The sequence below is a fragment of the Callionymus lyra genome, chromosome 4 (assembly GCF_982586985.1).
Source record: "Callionymus lyra chromosome 4, fCalLyr1.hap1.1, whole genome shotgun sequence".
In the NCBI taxonomy this organism is placed as follows: domain Eukaryota; kingdom Metazoa; phylum Chordata; class Actinopteri; order Syngnathiformes; family Callionymidae; genus Callionymus; species Callionymus lyra.
In genome coordinates, this window is record NC_141821.1 from 31,975,170 (window position 1) to 31,990,920 (window position 15,751).

Sequence of the window (15,751 nt, forward strand, 5' to 3'; positions counted from 1 at the left end):
GTAATAGGAGTGTGTGTGTGGGCTTGTCATCTCAGTAATGGTGTTGCTATCAGAGAGCTGGAGACAGAGAGGCTGGTTGTCCCTGACAACCGTGCACCGTGTTGCCTGGCAACAGCGCTAACAATGGCCCGCCACTGATGTTCTAGAATGTGGGCGGAGCTTTTAAGTGCAAAGGTGCAGAGTTCTAATACAATAATTTGGACATGTGATCAGAATGTGTCGTCAACGAGTAGAGAAGCTGCAACACCAGCGGGACAAAGACGAGACTGGATCACACCAACACCAGCGCCTTCCTAACTCCACTGTCCACTTAGTTGCACATCATATCTTGAATTATAGAGAAGACATTTCCTTATTCGTGCAGATGCTGTTCGCTCACAATGTTCTTCACAAGAGCTCGAGCAGCATCGAAGGAACGGAACTAGAAGGTTAATGTAACGATCATCTCCACATCACCAATGCTTCCCCATTCATATCATCCTTATTAGTTGAACCTCTTCCTCTCACCATTGTTCCTGACTCAAGGAAGCTCTTCAATATTTCCAACTATACCATGAGCCTTTTCCAAGAAATATATATATATATTTTTGATGTATTTGTGACGTTGATCTTACCATTGTATTAATGATTGCAGGTGATTCAACCTTTATTAACTATTGAGATAAGAACAATAAATGTTGTAAACACTTTGGGATGTTAAATAATATAAATGAATCAAATAAAGGTTAATAAAATACAATACCAACACCAAAAAATTATATAAATAATTCAATAATACAAATCAATTAGCTTTGATTCAGTTGAATATGCAGTGCATCTGGAAAGTATCCACAGCGCTTCACCTTTTCCACATTTTGTTACGTTTACAGTCTTATTTCAAAATGGATTAAATTCATTTTTTCCTCAAAATTCGAAACACAAAACACCCCATGATGACAATGTGAAAACGAGTTATTTTAAAATGTTGGCAAATTGATTAAAAATAAAAAAAAACCTGGGAAAACTGAAACTGAAAATGTACATTAGTATTCACAGCCTTTGTCACAAATCGAGCTCAGGTGCATTCTGTTCCCACTGATCCTCCTGGAGATTATTTCTGCAGCTCAATTAGAGTTTACCTGTGATAAATTCACACACCTGTCTATAGAAGGTCCCACAGTTGTCAATGCTTGTCAGAGCACAAACCAAGCTGGAAGTCAAAGGAATTGTCTGTAGATCTCCGGGACTACAGGCACAAATCTGGAGAATGTTACAGAAAATTCTCTGCTGCTTTGAAAGTCCAATGAGCACAGTGGCCTCCATCGTCTGTAGGCAGAAGAGGTTTGGAACCACCAAGACTCTTCCTGGAGTTGGACGGCCATCTAAACTAAGTGATCGTAGTAGAAGAGCCTTAGTCAGGGAGGTGACCAAGAACCCGATGGTCACTCTGTCAGAGCTCCAAAGCTCCTCTGTGGAGAGAGGAGAACCTTCCAGAAGGACAACCATTCCTGCAGCAATCCACCAATCAGGCCTGTATGGTAAAGCCATTTGGCAGCCCACCTGAGGCTTGCCAGAGGCACCTGATGGACTCTCAGACCATGACAAACAAAATTCTCTCTGATGAGATCAGATTGAATTTTTTGGTGTGAATTCCAGGTGTTTGGAAGAAACCAGCTCATCACCACGCTGATACCATCCCTACAGTGAAGCATGGTAGTGGCAGCTTCATGCTGGGGGAGGTTTTTCAGCAGCAGGAACTGGGATAGATAGAGGAGAGAGGGAAAGATGAATGCAGCAGTGTTTAGACGTATCATGGATGAAAACCTGCTCCAGAGCGTGCACCGACACTTCCCATCCAACCTGATGGAGAGTGAGAGGTTCTGCAAAGAAGGAATGGGCAAAAGTGCCCAAAGATAGGTGTGTCCAGATTTAGACATTATATTTCAAAAGACTTGAGGCTGTAATTGCCACCATATGTCCATCAACAAAGTATTGAGCAGAGACTGTGAATACTTGATTTCTCAGTTTTTCAATTTTTTTTATAAATTTGCCAAAATGTAAAAAAAAAACTTTTTACACATTGTCATTGTGTGTAGAATTTGAGGGGGAAAATGAATGTATTCCATTTTGGAATAAGGCTATAACATGGAAAAAGTGAACTGCTGTGAATACTTTACGGATGCACTGAACAAACTCCTCACAGAAAGGTCGCAAGTTGCTTCCCACCAGACCTGGAAATGAACCTGCAACTTTCTTTCTGTGAGGTGCTAACCACTGCGCCCCTTCTTGTTGTTGAATGGTTCATTATGAAAGGTTTAATAGTAGTGGAATATCATTCATCATCCTTTATAATATATATTGAGTTATTTCAGGAGTGAGTATCTCACTGATGGTGCCAAACTTTGAGTAGCTTCTAGTTGCATTAAGGTTGGTGACCCCTGGGTTACATGGACGAGGGCGTCCTCCCTAGATGTCTGGGTAGGCATCAGGTGAGACCACGGATGCTCTCACGGGCGGTTTCCTGTCAGTCCAAGACTTCATTGGGGCATCATTCAGCTCTTGGACAGGCTGTGGAATAGACATAGACTGCGACATGGATCCAGGTCAGAAGGTGACAGTGACAACTCACAGTCGGACAATGGTTCTCGTGATGTTCTGCAACACTGAGGGCATGGAAGAGCAAGCAGCAAAGACATCCAAGACAAGAACTAACGACGGCTGTTCAACTTGTGAGAAAAGGGACAAACTAGACGACTTTGGTGCTCAAATCCTCCACAGTCATCTTTTCTTTCTGCCATTTCTGCACTTGCCTGAGTCGCCTCTGCTTTTCTCATCAGTCAAAAGTTGGCGCCGGCCCACCGCCCCGTGTTTGAAAGCCATTTAATGGACCCTGATCGTCTTAATCAGCGTGAGAGACTCGCGCTCCCACTGGACTCATTATTTCCACGCTGGCGTGTTTCTGCAGGAGAGCAGCAGAGGCTGCAGTCGCCACCTGGTGGCGAAAATGGAGAACGATGTTTACGAATTTTATGTAACGTCAATGAATTTAGTAAAATATAATGTAATCATTCAAGGACTACAATCAAGACATACCCATGACACAATTCCCATTTTGCTCTGCAGCAATTGAAGCTATTCCAAAATAATCAAGTTTAATTTCCAAACTTCATTCCACAGATGTCATACTACTGACCAGCGGTCCTGTTGAGACCAAGGTTCAGCAATTATTATAATTCTTTATTTCAAACAAATTTAAATTTAAATTTTAAACAATTTATTTACAGTTTCAAACCATAACAAAGCCATCTCTAGACACTTTAAAGATATGGAAGATGGAATGCCCATTTATACATTAGTCTGTAAAACTGATTTTGGGGGCAGGTGCGGAGTGAAGGGATGATGTAATCTATGTTTACGTTTGTATCCTTTTAACATCTTTTGTGTTTATTCCCTTGATCTATGCTCTTGATATTTGCAATTTGTTATTCCACAAAAAGAACTGCACCAGATAAAAACTAACAGGGACTTTTGTAAATTTTTGTATATCTGTGAAATAAGTTTTTCAAATTTAGTTTAATTCCATTTCTATTATTTTAAATTGTATTTTTATTTTAGTATTTTATTCAATTTTTCTTTTGTGTGCTTTTGCTTATTGTATTTTTTCTTTTCACCTGACGTTGCTGTAAACACACATGTCCTCTTGTGGGACTATTAAAGGAAAAATCTAATCTTATCTTTTTGCACATGTTCTTTTTACCTGCACTATGGTCTTGCGTTTATAAAACTTGCTATACCTTCCATCGTTTGCTGCAGGAAATCAAATTTCCCGAAGGTCATCATTCACGTCATCCTAGAATAGAAAAAGCAATCCTTCCATTATAGGCCAAACTTATGAACGACAAAAACACGAGTCAAAGATGGTAAAGAAGAAAAATCTTTACTTTCAATCTGTTGATGTGGCGGCAAAAACATCTTTTTGTGTTTTTATACTAACACTTTATCCAAGATGGACTAAATTAAACTTAACATGTTTGATCATCATACATAAAAATCAGTCATGACACTGATGTTTCTTTTCAAAATGAAACAGTGTTCTGGTGTTTTTCCTCCATTCGACAGCAGTGGATTTGACCCAATAACCACAAAGTCAGGAAATGTAAAGTACACCATGAGGGTTGCAACAGACTGAACTCTTTGATTGTTGTACCATGAAGCTTGTTGGCCAAGTGTTCATGATTCCACACTCCAGCACCTGCCTATCGTATTCAGCATGAAACTAACACTGACGTGACTCCTGAGTCTCCACCCACTTTGTCTGATTAGAGTTAAAAATCCGAAGGAATGTTGGACACATAAATTAGAAGACACACAACCAACAACATTTGAAATGTAGGGCAGAAATTAAATAAAGTCCCTGCTGAAACAATAGCTTTTTTTTTTTATAACAATTTAGAAAGCAAACTTAAGAAAAGTCTTTGCAACTGCTGGATCACTTCTAGTCAAGTGTGTGTGGGGGATGGAGCATGGAGGTGTGAGGCAATGTGTAGTCTGGGGGAGTGGGGAAGTCGTCCTGGCTCGCAGTGGTTGAGAGATTTGGAGTCCGGCTTTGTTGACAGGACCTCGTGTTCAGAGGCAACAGACTGGTGATTCAAGTGTTTGTGCTGAGATTCGTTGGCAGTTGGCTCGGGTGAGAACCTCTCAGAAACAGAACATGTTTGTCCAGCACTTTTAACCAACATGTACTCAGATGGAGCTTTGCTGGACACCTGGAGGTCAGAGGACGTTGGACAGGAAGCACTTGTTCGGAGACATTTAGAGGTAGAGTTGCTGAAGGTTGGTTTCTCTTTGGAGCAGAATGTTTCATCTTCGCTTCCATCGGGGGAAAAACAGAGGTCAAAGGGCTCTGGACTCATCGAGGACCCCTGTTGGTTTAGAGTCACAGGCTTTGTAAAATGTTCTTTAAGCGACGTGACGGGTGGAATGATCTTGTGGTTGGAGGTGGGACTAACACAATTCTTGTGTTTCAAAGGTGGGGGTGAGTTGTTGTTTATCTGGGCTGGGCCTGTCTCCGTTTTGTGTAACTGCAGAGGAGGCAAAGGCAGGTAGGAGCCCTGAAACTGAGCTGCATCTGAACTCCCTTCTCCTTTAGTTGGTTCTTCTTTGCAGCTGGAAGCAAGGTTGATGTTCTTGGGTGCAGCCAGACCCTCCAACTCATTCAGAACTTTGACAAGCAGATTTGAATATAAAGGCACATCTTCAGGACCTCTAGCCTCCACCCAAACATCTCCTCTTTCAGCCTCTCTCAAATTATTTCTTGCTGCCTTTTCCCTGACAGGAGGCAAGTCTCCATCATCAGCTACGTCCACGTCAAAATCACTGTCAATGGAGAGCGGGTTTTGAGACTTGGACCCGTCTAAAGACTCCCCTTCTGACCCTTCGAATACTTTATCCAGGATGTCAACAGGAAGTTCTCCCATGTCATTATCGATGGCCCTGCCAACACCGTCAGATGGAGCCAATGGTAGTGGAGGGATGTCGGAGAAATCCACCGTCTGCTGACTGCCGATGGGGCTGCTGCAGCTGCTGCCCCCGCTGATGACACCGGTGGGGCTCTCGTCACTGTCAATGGTGATGATGGGTGGACAACTGCAGGAGAAGGGAGAACAAGTCATCTTCTACTTATTTATCATTCTTGTAATAATAATACTCAGGGTGGCTAAAGTTTCCTGTCAAAGAGTAGACACACAAGTAGTAGTATGACATTTTGACTGGGGAGAGGGGGGGGCTAGAAGATGACCTCAGGAATCCAAAGTTTATCCTTTGTTTCCTGCTATCAACACATCATCGTATTGATGCAATATGTTCTTTTTTTCAATGCATTTCTTTGTATTTTTTACACCATTAGTTTCAGGTGGGTTAAAACATTATTTTCTTTGATGAATTCCTCACTATGTGTAGTTCAAAGAAATTAAACTGTGTCATTTTTTTTTTTTGCACAAGTTGAGCTCTACGTCAATTTGATTGGTGCTAAGAAGCAGCTCAAGAGTATTTTGTACAATATTAAAAAAACATTAGAATCAGATAAGACGAATTATCCATGCCATTCAAACCACTACACCACATGAATTAATTTTTTATGAAAGGCACTTTCAATTGCAAGTGATGTGAAGCACTGAATAGGAATGACTTTTGAATGAACGAAAAATATAATGATAGACGTGGGTGTGTTCATTGCCTACAAAGTAGTAGTAGTGGGTAATTTAAAAAGGATTAATCTCAAGCCAATACAGGTCCAAAAATAAATCACCTGTTCTGTTGTGTTGCTCTGTTCCGTCTCTTGTGAGCTCTATGGACGGCCTGTGTCGAGGAGTTGATAGTGCCTTCATAGATGATCTCCACACTGGAGCTCCGCTCCTCTCGGCACCTCCTGTTACTGTGATTAAGAGAAAAATGTATTTTTTTTAAACCAGCCTTTCCATGTACAAAATAAGCTCAATAAAAATAGTATCAGGGGGTTCTTACCTTTTGCCACTGCTGCCCACTCTGCCAGCATGACTTGATGACTTCTCTCCCTTTCTTCTTTCACGTTCCTTTTTCTTCCTTTTCTCTTGTCTTTGGGATCCTGTTGGCTTGTAGGATGGATCTTCAAGATGACGACTCTTGTACTTCCTCTTCCCTCCAGGCTTCTCTCCACAGTGTCCATAGAATGAAGGGGACATTGATGGAGTGGTAGAAGTGTTCATAAAGGGAGATGAGGGCCGTGGGGAAGAGCAGCAGGATGTGGATGATGATGATGAGGTAAATGGAGACACCTGTGAGCAGAAGAAGTCTCTCCGGGTGTGTTGCAGATTAGCCGACACCGGTGAGTTGGAGTCGATACTCGAGTACAAAGGGGATGAAGAGCGGGAACAGTCAGGGTTTGAAAGAGCTCCCCGTTTCCTGAAATGATGGGAGTGTTCCTCTTTTCTTTTCTTAACTTTTCTCTTTTCTCTCAAAGTGCGACTATGAGGGCGCTTTCGGTTTAGTTTGTGTCGCCGACTGCTCAGAGTTTCTTCTGTTGGACTGAGGGCACACACGGAAAGTTCACTGCTATCTGAAGAGTCCGACCAAGAGCTGTCGTGTAAACGGGAAACTTTTTCATGTGCCTCCTTCAATACGCTAGCCGGCTGCTCGTCTTGGCAGGTTCCTGATGTGGAGGCAGAAATGGTGGGATGGTAGGAGAGAGGTGGCGACTTTTCTGCCGTCCTTTCCACCTTCTTCTCGTCTTCCACCTCTGAGTCAGAAGACAGCTGCACTAGTTCAGGGGTTCTCTCTGCAATAGGCTTCTTGTATCCAATAATAAGACACTCTTCCTCCGCCTCTTCTTCTTTTGGCTTTTCTTTTGCATTTTCATTGGCCAACCCCTTAGCTGCAGGGCTGGATGGAAGTGTGCTCGACTGCTCTGCAGTGGAGTAGGAGGGACCAGGAGTATCGTCGTCCCAGCCAGACAAACTAAGATTACCTCCTATATGGATGCCATTACTAGTATCTCTGGCCATGTCTCCCAACAGACCCTCTTCTGATCTTCTGGTCGCTGTCTCCACGTTGTCCTCACCCTCTGATATGGCGATGACCGAACTGCTGTCAGAATTACTGCTTGAACCGTCAATCTCCATGACTGTAGACAGAGGCTCGTAAACAGCCTGTTGGTCGTACATGTCGAGAGTTAGCGGCGAGCGAGCGTAGCTGAGCAGTTCATGCAAAAAGTGGTTTGTTCGGGCCAGAAGAAACGGTCGCATCTCTTCCTCTAGCGGGCGAATTTCCTCTAGGCCATTGCGGACAAGGCAGGACATGATGAAGCGTTGTACAATATCGACCAATGAGCTATGAGCCCCATAGAGAACAATCAGCTCTCGCCGCAGCCACGGGCGGAGCCTGTGCAGTGCAACCGGGTTGCAGCGGAAGCTCTCCGCTGATATGTCCTGTTGCTGTTGGTTACCATTTACACCAGCAACCCCATTGACTTGAATGCTACTACGGTATAGTGACCGACGAAAGGCAATGGCCTCCCTTTCCCTCAGGGGACGCACTAGACCACCTTCTCGCTGCACACGAAGCCGTGCTGCCAATCTGCTCATTAGACGACGTGAGGCACGGTTGTTTGGCGCAACTGGTGCTGCTGTGCCACCAAGAGCTGTGAGGCCATCAAAAATAACGCCACGTTCCACCTCTGCCCGGGATCTTGCCGCATCCTGGACTTCTCCCTCTTCAAAATCCCCAGCAGTTGCGGGAGGGAGTGAATGATGGTGATTTACCATCGGAGGATCCAGGTACCACTCCCACACTGCTGGTCTCTCTGTTGAACTCTGACTCTGTCCACCTCTCAACCTCCTACGCCGCCGACTGGTCGTCTCACCACCTTCATTTGTGCGGTGCCTCCGCAGCATCAGTCTCATATGGTGCTCACTCCCTACTGTGGCTACTGTAGCTACTGTGACTGCGTCGCCGCCATTCCCAGGCTGTGGACGGAGCACATATTCCTTAAACTCACCTTCAGCACGGACAGAGTGCAGGATGGAGGTAAAGGGCTGTTTGCAGAGCGGACATTCAGCCTTGTTATGGGACCACTCTTGAATGCAGGGGAAGCAGAAACGGTGCAAACAGAGATCAAGATACGCCAGGTTGTTGAAGCGGTCTAGGCAGATGGGGCACTTAGAGTCTGGAGAAGCCTCCTCAGCAGCCAGTGCCGCACGTGCAGGTGCAGAAGCTGATGAAGAGGGAGGGGGGGAGCTGGGGGTCCTGACTGCCGTGGAAACATTGCTAGTCTTCTTCCTCCTGCTGCGGTTGCTACTCGCTCTGCTCCTTGGTTGTACTTCTGGTGACCTTTCATCTCCAGCAGCATCAGGAACATTTGTCTGGCGCCGAACCCGGAGCTTCATGCGAGTTGGAACCATCACCTGGTTTGAGAAAGAAATACTTGGGTTACTAAAAGGTTCTCCATCTTAAAGTATTGAAGGACTTAAGAAATGTAAACAAACATTACCAAAACTTGCTATATTCATACTTGCCTAAAAACAAATGTATAACTAAATGTAGATTTTCTAAAAAAGTAATCACACCATACCATTATGTACACAGATCTATGATAACTGTAACTGTAGTATCATAATTTATATTGCTCTTGATTTCACAAATAAGAGCTAACTTTTGCTAGTTGTCTTGCTTTCTTAACATAGCACTTTTGTTTTTACTAATTGACAAAATAACCGACATATCAACCTAATACTAAAATAATCCATTGCCAAAGCTCAAAATGTATTTGAAATCTCATTTTGGAAAAGGTCTTACTTATAGCACCTCTAAAAAAACAATCCTACATCCACTGCATCTAAATAAACACAATACATCTGTAAATAATTATAATTATAGCAGCAAAAGAAACACAAAATGACATGAATACAGAGAAACAAACTTATGGTCGAAAAGAAACAATTACACCGAGTAAGTTCCATTATTTGAACGACAGACGACTCGACCAGTCGGTGTAACATATTTCGATACTGTCTAATGAAAATGTTATATTTCTGGACTGTGGAGTGATACTTTCTTTACGACTCAAAATTCGAGTTTAGACAGTTTGTTAGTTATTTGAGAAAAAAAACTACTGTACAAGAAGCCACCGAAAATACGACATGAATTGATAGTTAAATAATTGACAATTATATTATGCAGTATGGCATTTGACTTCAAACGTCGACTAATGTATGTCGACTCTTCGCATACTATATAAAAGAAACAAACACTACCGTGTCTCCAAACAACACAACAGAGCCTGGAGAATCACAGACTGCGGAAGTGAGTGTAAAGTGTCACTAAGACTATTAGCTAATAAACCCAACATGCTTCACACTTAGCTTAGCTGCACCGAGTGCTCAGTTTAAAAGCACAAACGGTGAACACACCACACATGGAATCACACTGGTTTCATCGTCGCCCCTTCGGTACCAAACATTGAATGTTTGTTAGCATGCTAACCCTTTAGCTCAGCAGAAGACTATTCCTTTGGTCGCACCGGAAGCTTGACATTCGGGGTCTCTTGTCCGACTCCAGGTACACCTCAACATCGACCGGCGCATCCGCACTTGACAGATGCGATGGTCCAGAGTCTCCGGCCCTGGAATGAGCTCAGGTCCACTGCACCGGCAGAAACCAAAACATTTTGTAACGAGTGTTATCGAGGTATCGAACAGCTGGACAGGCAGATGCCGCAGTGGCTGATGGGTAATGGACCATCCAATTTTTACTAGGTGCAAAGATCGTCAATGTGAGAGTGAGCGACTCCAAACTGTTTTCACGATCAACTATTGTGCGCTGATCACAGTCAGCATTTCAAGGACCTCTGCACTGTCCTCATTTAAGGAAAGGATTAAAGGGATGAGTTGTCATATACCAACACGAATCTAGAATACATTTTCTGTTGGAGTGCCAAAAAAACGATTCGCGTGACACTGAGTGGGAGAGAGACCTCTGCTTCACCAGCATCCTGGGCATTGTGTGTATGGAAGCCGTGGCGGAGAAACTCATCACACATGCAAGTAAGTACATTGAAACTGAAAAATGTTTTGAAACATGACCTGCTCGAGAAAGAAGTAAAAAATGCAGAATCAACAGCCCAAACCAAAATTCTGACTCCTTGTTTTTTCTTTAAATCAATGATTATATTTTAAAAAGCACCAGCGAGACAGTGTGTTTTAATGTTGGCAGACACTACATCAACCCAAAGAATCTAAAGTGCATGCAGATTTGTAATTTGATGACTTGACATTAGAGAGAGTATAAGGTCTTTCAGATTTTAAATATTATACATGCACGTCTAGTTTCTGCCACACGGTGTCACCATTGTATTTTACAAATGGAATCTGTTCCCGTTTTACGGTTGGTTATGGCAGTTCTGACCCAACTTCATCCCCGGACTTCAAATCAAGATCCAAATCAACTTCTTCATTCAAAGCTTAACCATAACAAATATTGAAAATAACTTCGAGCTTCAACCATCAGCATCTCCACATATTCGCTTATGCTTCCTTGCAGGGGTCCAGCATCTGACAGGGGATGGACTTACATTTGTAAACATACTAGGAGACATTGTATCTGAATTAACATTGATAAACAACAGCAACATCAGAGAGGTCATAATGCAGATCAAGTGTAAACTGCCTTAAAACCCTTTATGGTATGCTTGTATGGTATACACCTGTCCTTTAATTTAACAACCAATTCTAAAAAACGTTGTTTAAATGTAGTTTTAATATGGTTCTATTGAATATAATTGCATACATGTTGTTTAAAGAAAAAAAAAACTTATTTGAAAACATTTTAGATAGATGGATATATAAATTTAAGTAATCTCCCAGATCTCATTTTTGGACGAATATTGCATTTCCTTGTCCATCTCAAACATTCTTGGCCAAACATCCCGTCTCTCGTCTTCACCTGTGCGATATTGTCCTGATCCAAACCTGCTCTCGCCTCATGGATCTCGGATGATCGATCGAACAGTTTCGAAGAAGACGAACTTGTTATTATTTAACCACTAGGGGGCACAACAGCTCCATTGGTTGTTTGGTCTATAGTCTCAGCACTGCGTTTCAGAAACTACCTTCCTCACATTAATTCAATTTTGGGACTTCTGGAAAACATATTTACGCTGAAACCCATTCAAATACGTTGAACTATAGCCCTTTAAGAACATACTACTGTCATAAATGCAACATCTTTATTACAGTGGTACTACTGTGACTTTCTTATAATACTTTTGTCAAGCTTCATCTGCATTCATCTTGCTCTTACTCAGACTCGAGCATACAGTCAATGCTAGACCTTGAGCATGAATATGAAGGAAACATGAATGGCCAAAGTTTGACGCCATCGCTCTCTATCTCAGGAGAATGTAACTCGCAGTGAAAGAAGTGAAGAAAATATGGTTCCAGCCATTGAAAGAAGCTTTTGCACCTTGTTTTGCAGCTGTTGAATATGAGAGTTTTGATAGGAGAAGAGACCTCGACAGCTCTAAAAATGGTATATCTTCTCAGCACTGTCTACAAGCTAAAATACGATTGACTTGTCGGGTCAACAAATGGCTTCAGAGACAGAGGAAACTATGCTTATAATAATGATGCTGTTTTTCTTATAGAAGTATTCAACTTGTTTTATTAAACTTATTTTAAAAAGTTAGATTTTTAAACTAGGAGCTAACAACTCTATTTTAATAAACACATCATCTTTATCCAAATTGAGAAAATAGCAAATCTTTAGTGTCACAGCCTTTCCTGCATTAAATATATCATTTGTGACCATTTGGCTGGTTCGAGGAGGATAAACTGATATATACACCACCTATTATTCAACCTTTTGCACGGAGAAATCTTGTTAAAGTCTCTATTACACCCCAGCTCGGGCTCTGAGGTCTGTGGATCAGAATCTACTGATGGTTCCTCGCACACGGTTCAGGACCAGAGGAGAGAAATCCTTCCAGGCTGCTGCTCCTAAGCTTTGGAACTTTGGAATCTTCCTCTCTCTCTCTCTCTTTGCGCTTGATGGATCTACTGACTCCTTCAAGAAACATCTTAAGACGTTTTAATTTGTTCAGGCTTTTCCTTGGTTTTCTGGAACTACTGTTGTGTTATCAGTTTTATCTTGCCCTTTAAAGTATATACTTTATTGAATATTGTTTTGATTGTTTTAAGCGCTTTGTGACCCTGGTCTAGAAAAGCGCTATACAAATAAAAATTACTTACTTACTTACTACTAATTTAAAAAATGTCCATGCTGGAAGCTAACATTGCAAGAGACTCATCTTGGGTTTGCGATTCTAAACGTTCGACTATACTTTTGCCAGAGCTCAAGCTTCTTATTAGCATGCTACCACAACTGCACGCTGTCTTCATGCGCTCTTCAGGGAGCATCTCTTGTTGTCCATCAGGCTGTTAGTTCTTCCCGTCTCTCGCTCTCTCTGAAAGTCTCCGTCAGCTGACATTTTGGTTGCCATGGAGAAATGAGGGCCAACATTACCCCGTTTTGGTAACAACACATTCTCAACAGATGGCCAGGCTACAGAAAACAATCTGCTTGATCCTCCTGAAGTCCAATTAGAGCCACAGTTTCACAAACGGGGATCTCCGCAGAAAAAGGAAAAAACATATATAGAAAAGGTTTGCAAAGTAAACAAGAAGCTCAAGGCCACAGGGTGGAAGTTACAATGTCTTATGAGTCATACATAGAAGTTTGTCAGTCAGTTTCCAACAGCATCAGAAGGAGTTCTGAAAGTTTCTGTTAATGAGGGGGACGATAATATGTTGTGTTGTTTGTTGTTTAGGTGAATTGGGCACTTCCAGTATGAAGCGTGGGTTTTCCAAACTTTTCTATTTCTATCAGCTAAACCTCTCAATCTAATGATCTCAATCATACTCCCTAGTCACCACTTTGAACCACATCGATTGTCTTCTGCTTTTTACTGGAACCTTCATCACCATTTTTTTTTCTGACAAACCGCTAAAGGTTATAGTAATTCTATTTTTGAGTGGTGGTCTGAAATGTTATTCACTTCCTTGGTCAGTGTTTAAGTTGGATGTGTTTATCATCAATCACATTTGCTAACTTAAAGGTTAAGGATCCACTTTGATACATGCTTGTTTGGCCTTTGAGTCGGTTGTTGGCGTGCAGGTGGGGCGACTCAGGGGGGTCACGGCACTACAGGGGGGAGGGAGTGTCTGGATGAATCTTGGAGCTTATGGACTTACTGGGTGGGGGCGTCAGTGGAATCAAAGGTAGTAAAATGTCACAATTTTTGCGCTGTTGACAGTTGCTTGCTAGCCCACTCAAGGTCACGACGGCATTGTACAAACTGAGAATTGGAGTCCCAGCTTGTTTTTCTTCTTGTCAGTTCTAGCGCTTCTAGAAAAGTAGGAAAAATACAAACACTATATTAAAAACTGCTTCCATTTCATTAATGAAAAGATGTATTATTGTTAAGGAAACTTCTTAGATATTTTCCTTAAAAGTGGATTCATTTTAGCAATGTTTAGAATATAAATTCAGGGAATTGGAAGTTGGAATTGTTACAGTTTTGTGTATTAAAACAAATGCAAAATGTTTGTTCACTCTCAGAAAAAGTACAACGTACTTTATCTAGCTGTGTCCACCAGAAAGTAATTTTGTGTTTTCTGGTTGTAAAGAAAGCCAAAAAAAAAAAAAAAAATTAATAATCAAGTATATATAAGTATAAAATAGAAAACAATAAGTGACTATAGCAAGAATGACTTTAGTCTTTTGTGCCTAATTTCAGGATGTTTTAATCTGTTAGGACCTTGAAGTAAGATGTCCAAAACATTTCATCTTTCTTTCAGAAGGCGTGCTCCTGAATAAAACCAACAAATTAAGCTACGATTTATGTAAGGAGTATAAGCAGTTGCTGTCTGCTTTTCAAACATTAAATGTTTAAGATTTGATGTGTTTTTCATAAGTATTCCTGGAAGTATTTCCACTTGAGTTCTTTTGATCCATGCTACTCCTTGTGCATGCAAGAGACTTTTGATACACGGCGAGGCAAGGAGTTGGAGGTTGCGTACTTGGAGAGATGAAAGAGCTCCTACCGTGTCCCTCAACTGAAAAACAACTATTTTTGTGTTTTGCCTTTTTAAGCATTCTTTGGCACAGTGTGCCTCCTGATGTTGATCAAAGTAGTTCTTCCAGCTGAACTGATCTGTATGTCAAAATTGTTCAGAGGGGGGTTGAAGTTGTGATGGATCGAATCACCAGCAGCACATCTGGCTGAGTGAAAGTTTCGACTGCTTGAATAGTCTGAACCATAATCCTTTACTGACGCAACCTAATCTTTATCTTGATCCAAGTACTCTGTGTCCATGAGACCAAAATAGAAATCACAGCATTTAATAATTCTTCATCTTCCACATCAGAGGGAAACATTCATTCATTTTACTCATTCATTTTCTGTGCCCATTCATCCCTTATGGAGATCGTGGGGGGGATGGAGCCTATACCAGTGTCATTGGGCGAGAGGCGGGGGACACCCTGGACAGGACTCCAGTCTGTCAGTGGACACACAAGGACACACAACCACTAACACACACACTTCCCAACAAACGGACAACTTCCCAGGTACCTTTTTGGTATGTTTTTGGTATGTTTTTGGAATGTGGGAGGAAACTGGAGTGCCCGGAAAAACCCACGCACCACAGGGAGAACATACAACTCCACACATTCTTTTTATTTGAGGTTAAATTATCGATTTGACAAATCCAGTGGACTGATGCATTGAGACCCTTCATCCGGCTCCCACCTCTTTACTGTGTGAGACTAACACAACACCCACACAGAAACAGAACAAACATTTGCTGCAAAAAAAGTTTACTTGTTCCTGCAGTCAAACTCTCTCTCACCTTTTGCATGATAAAATACAATTAAAAAAAATGGACAGACCACATAAAATAACATTGAATTTGCCTTTTCCGTATCAAAGTATCAGAGTAACAAATTAAATTGTTCTTAAACCCCAGCGCATTATTCAATCTAAACACAATAAATTAAAGTTAAGTCTTGTTTGTTCCATAGCAACAATGCTTCTTGAACATGTTAAAGTTTCTCTACATGTATCGATAAAGCGTTGATACACACACAGATGGACCAGTTCCAAGAACAACATGTCCTAATGCGTGTAAAGTGCTGTAGATTTCCCTGGTGTTTTTGGAAGGTCCTTCTAAGTCTCACCCAAAAC

At 41.8% G+C, this 15,751-nt stretch overlaps 1 protein-coding gene across 2 annotated transcripts; it reads right to left on the reverse strand.

Annotated features, from left to right (window-relative positions):
- Window positions 1-3,897: 3,897 nt before the first annotated feature.
- LOC148082595 (uncharacterized) lies at window positions 3,898-10,211 on the reverse strand. 2 transcript variants are annotated; one of them, XM_087789826.1, is made up of 4 exons: window positions 10,031-10,211; window positions 6,502-8,915; window positions 6,287-6,412; window positions 3,898-5,625 (listed from the first exon to the last, which is right to left on the reverse strand). In XM_087789826.1, the coding sequence occupies exons 2-4, from the start codon at window positions 8,910-8,912 to the stop codon at window positions 4,479-4,481; spliced, it is 3,684 nt and encodes a 1,227-aa protein (XP_087645952.1). In that variant the 5' UTR covers window positions 8,913-8,915; window positions 10,031-10,211; the 3' UTR covers window positions 3,898-4,478. The 2 variants fall into 2 exon arrangements, with proteins under 2 accessions (XP_087645952.1, XP_087645951.1); XM_087789825.1 differs by having other exon boundaries at window positions 9,994-10,211.
- Between the last annotated feature and the right edge of the window lie 5,540 nt (window positions 10,212-15,751).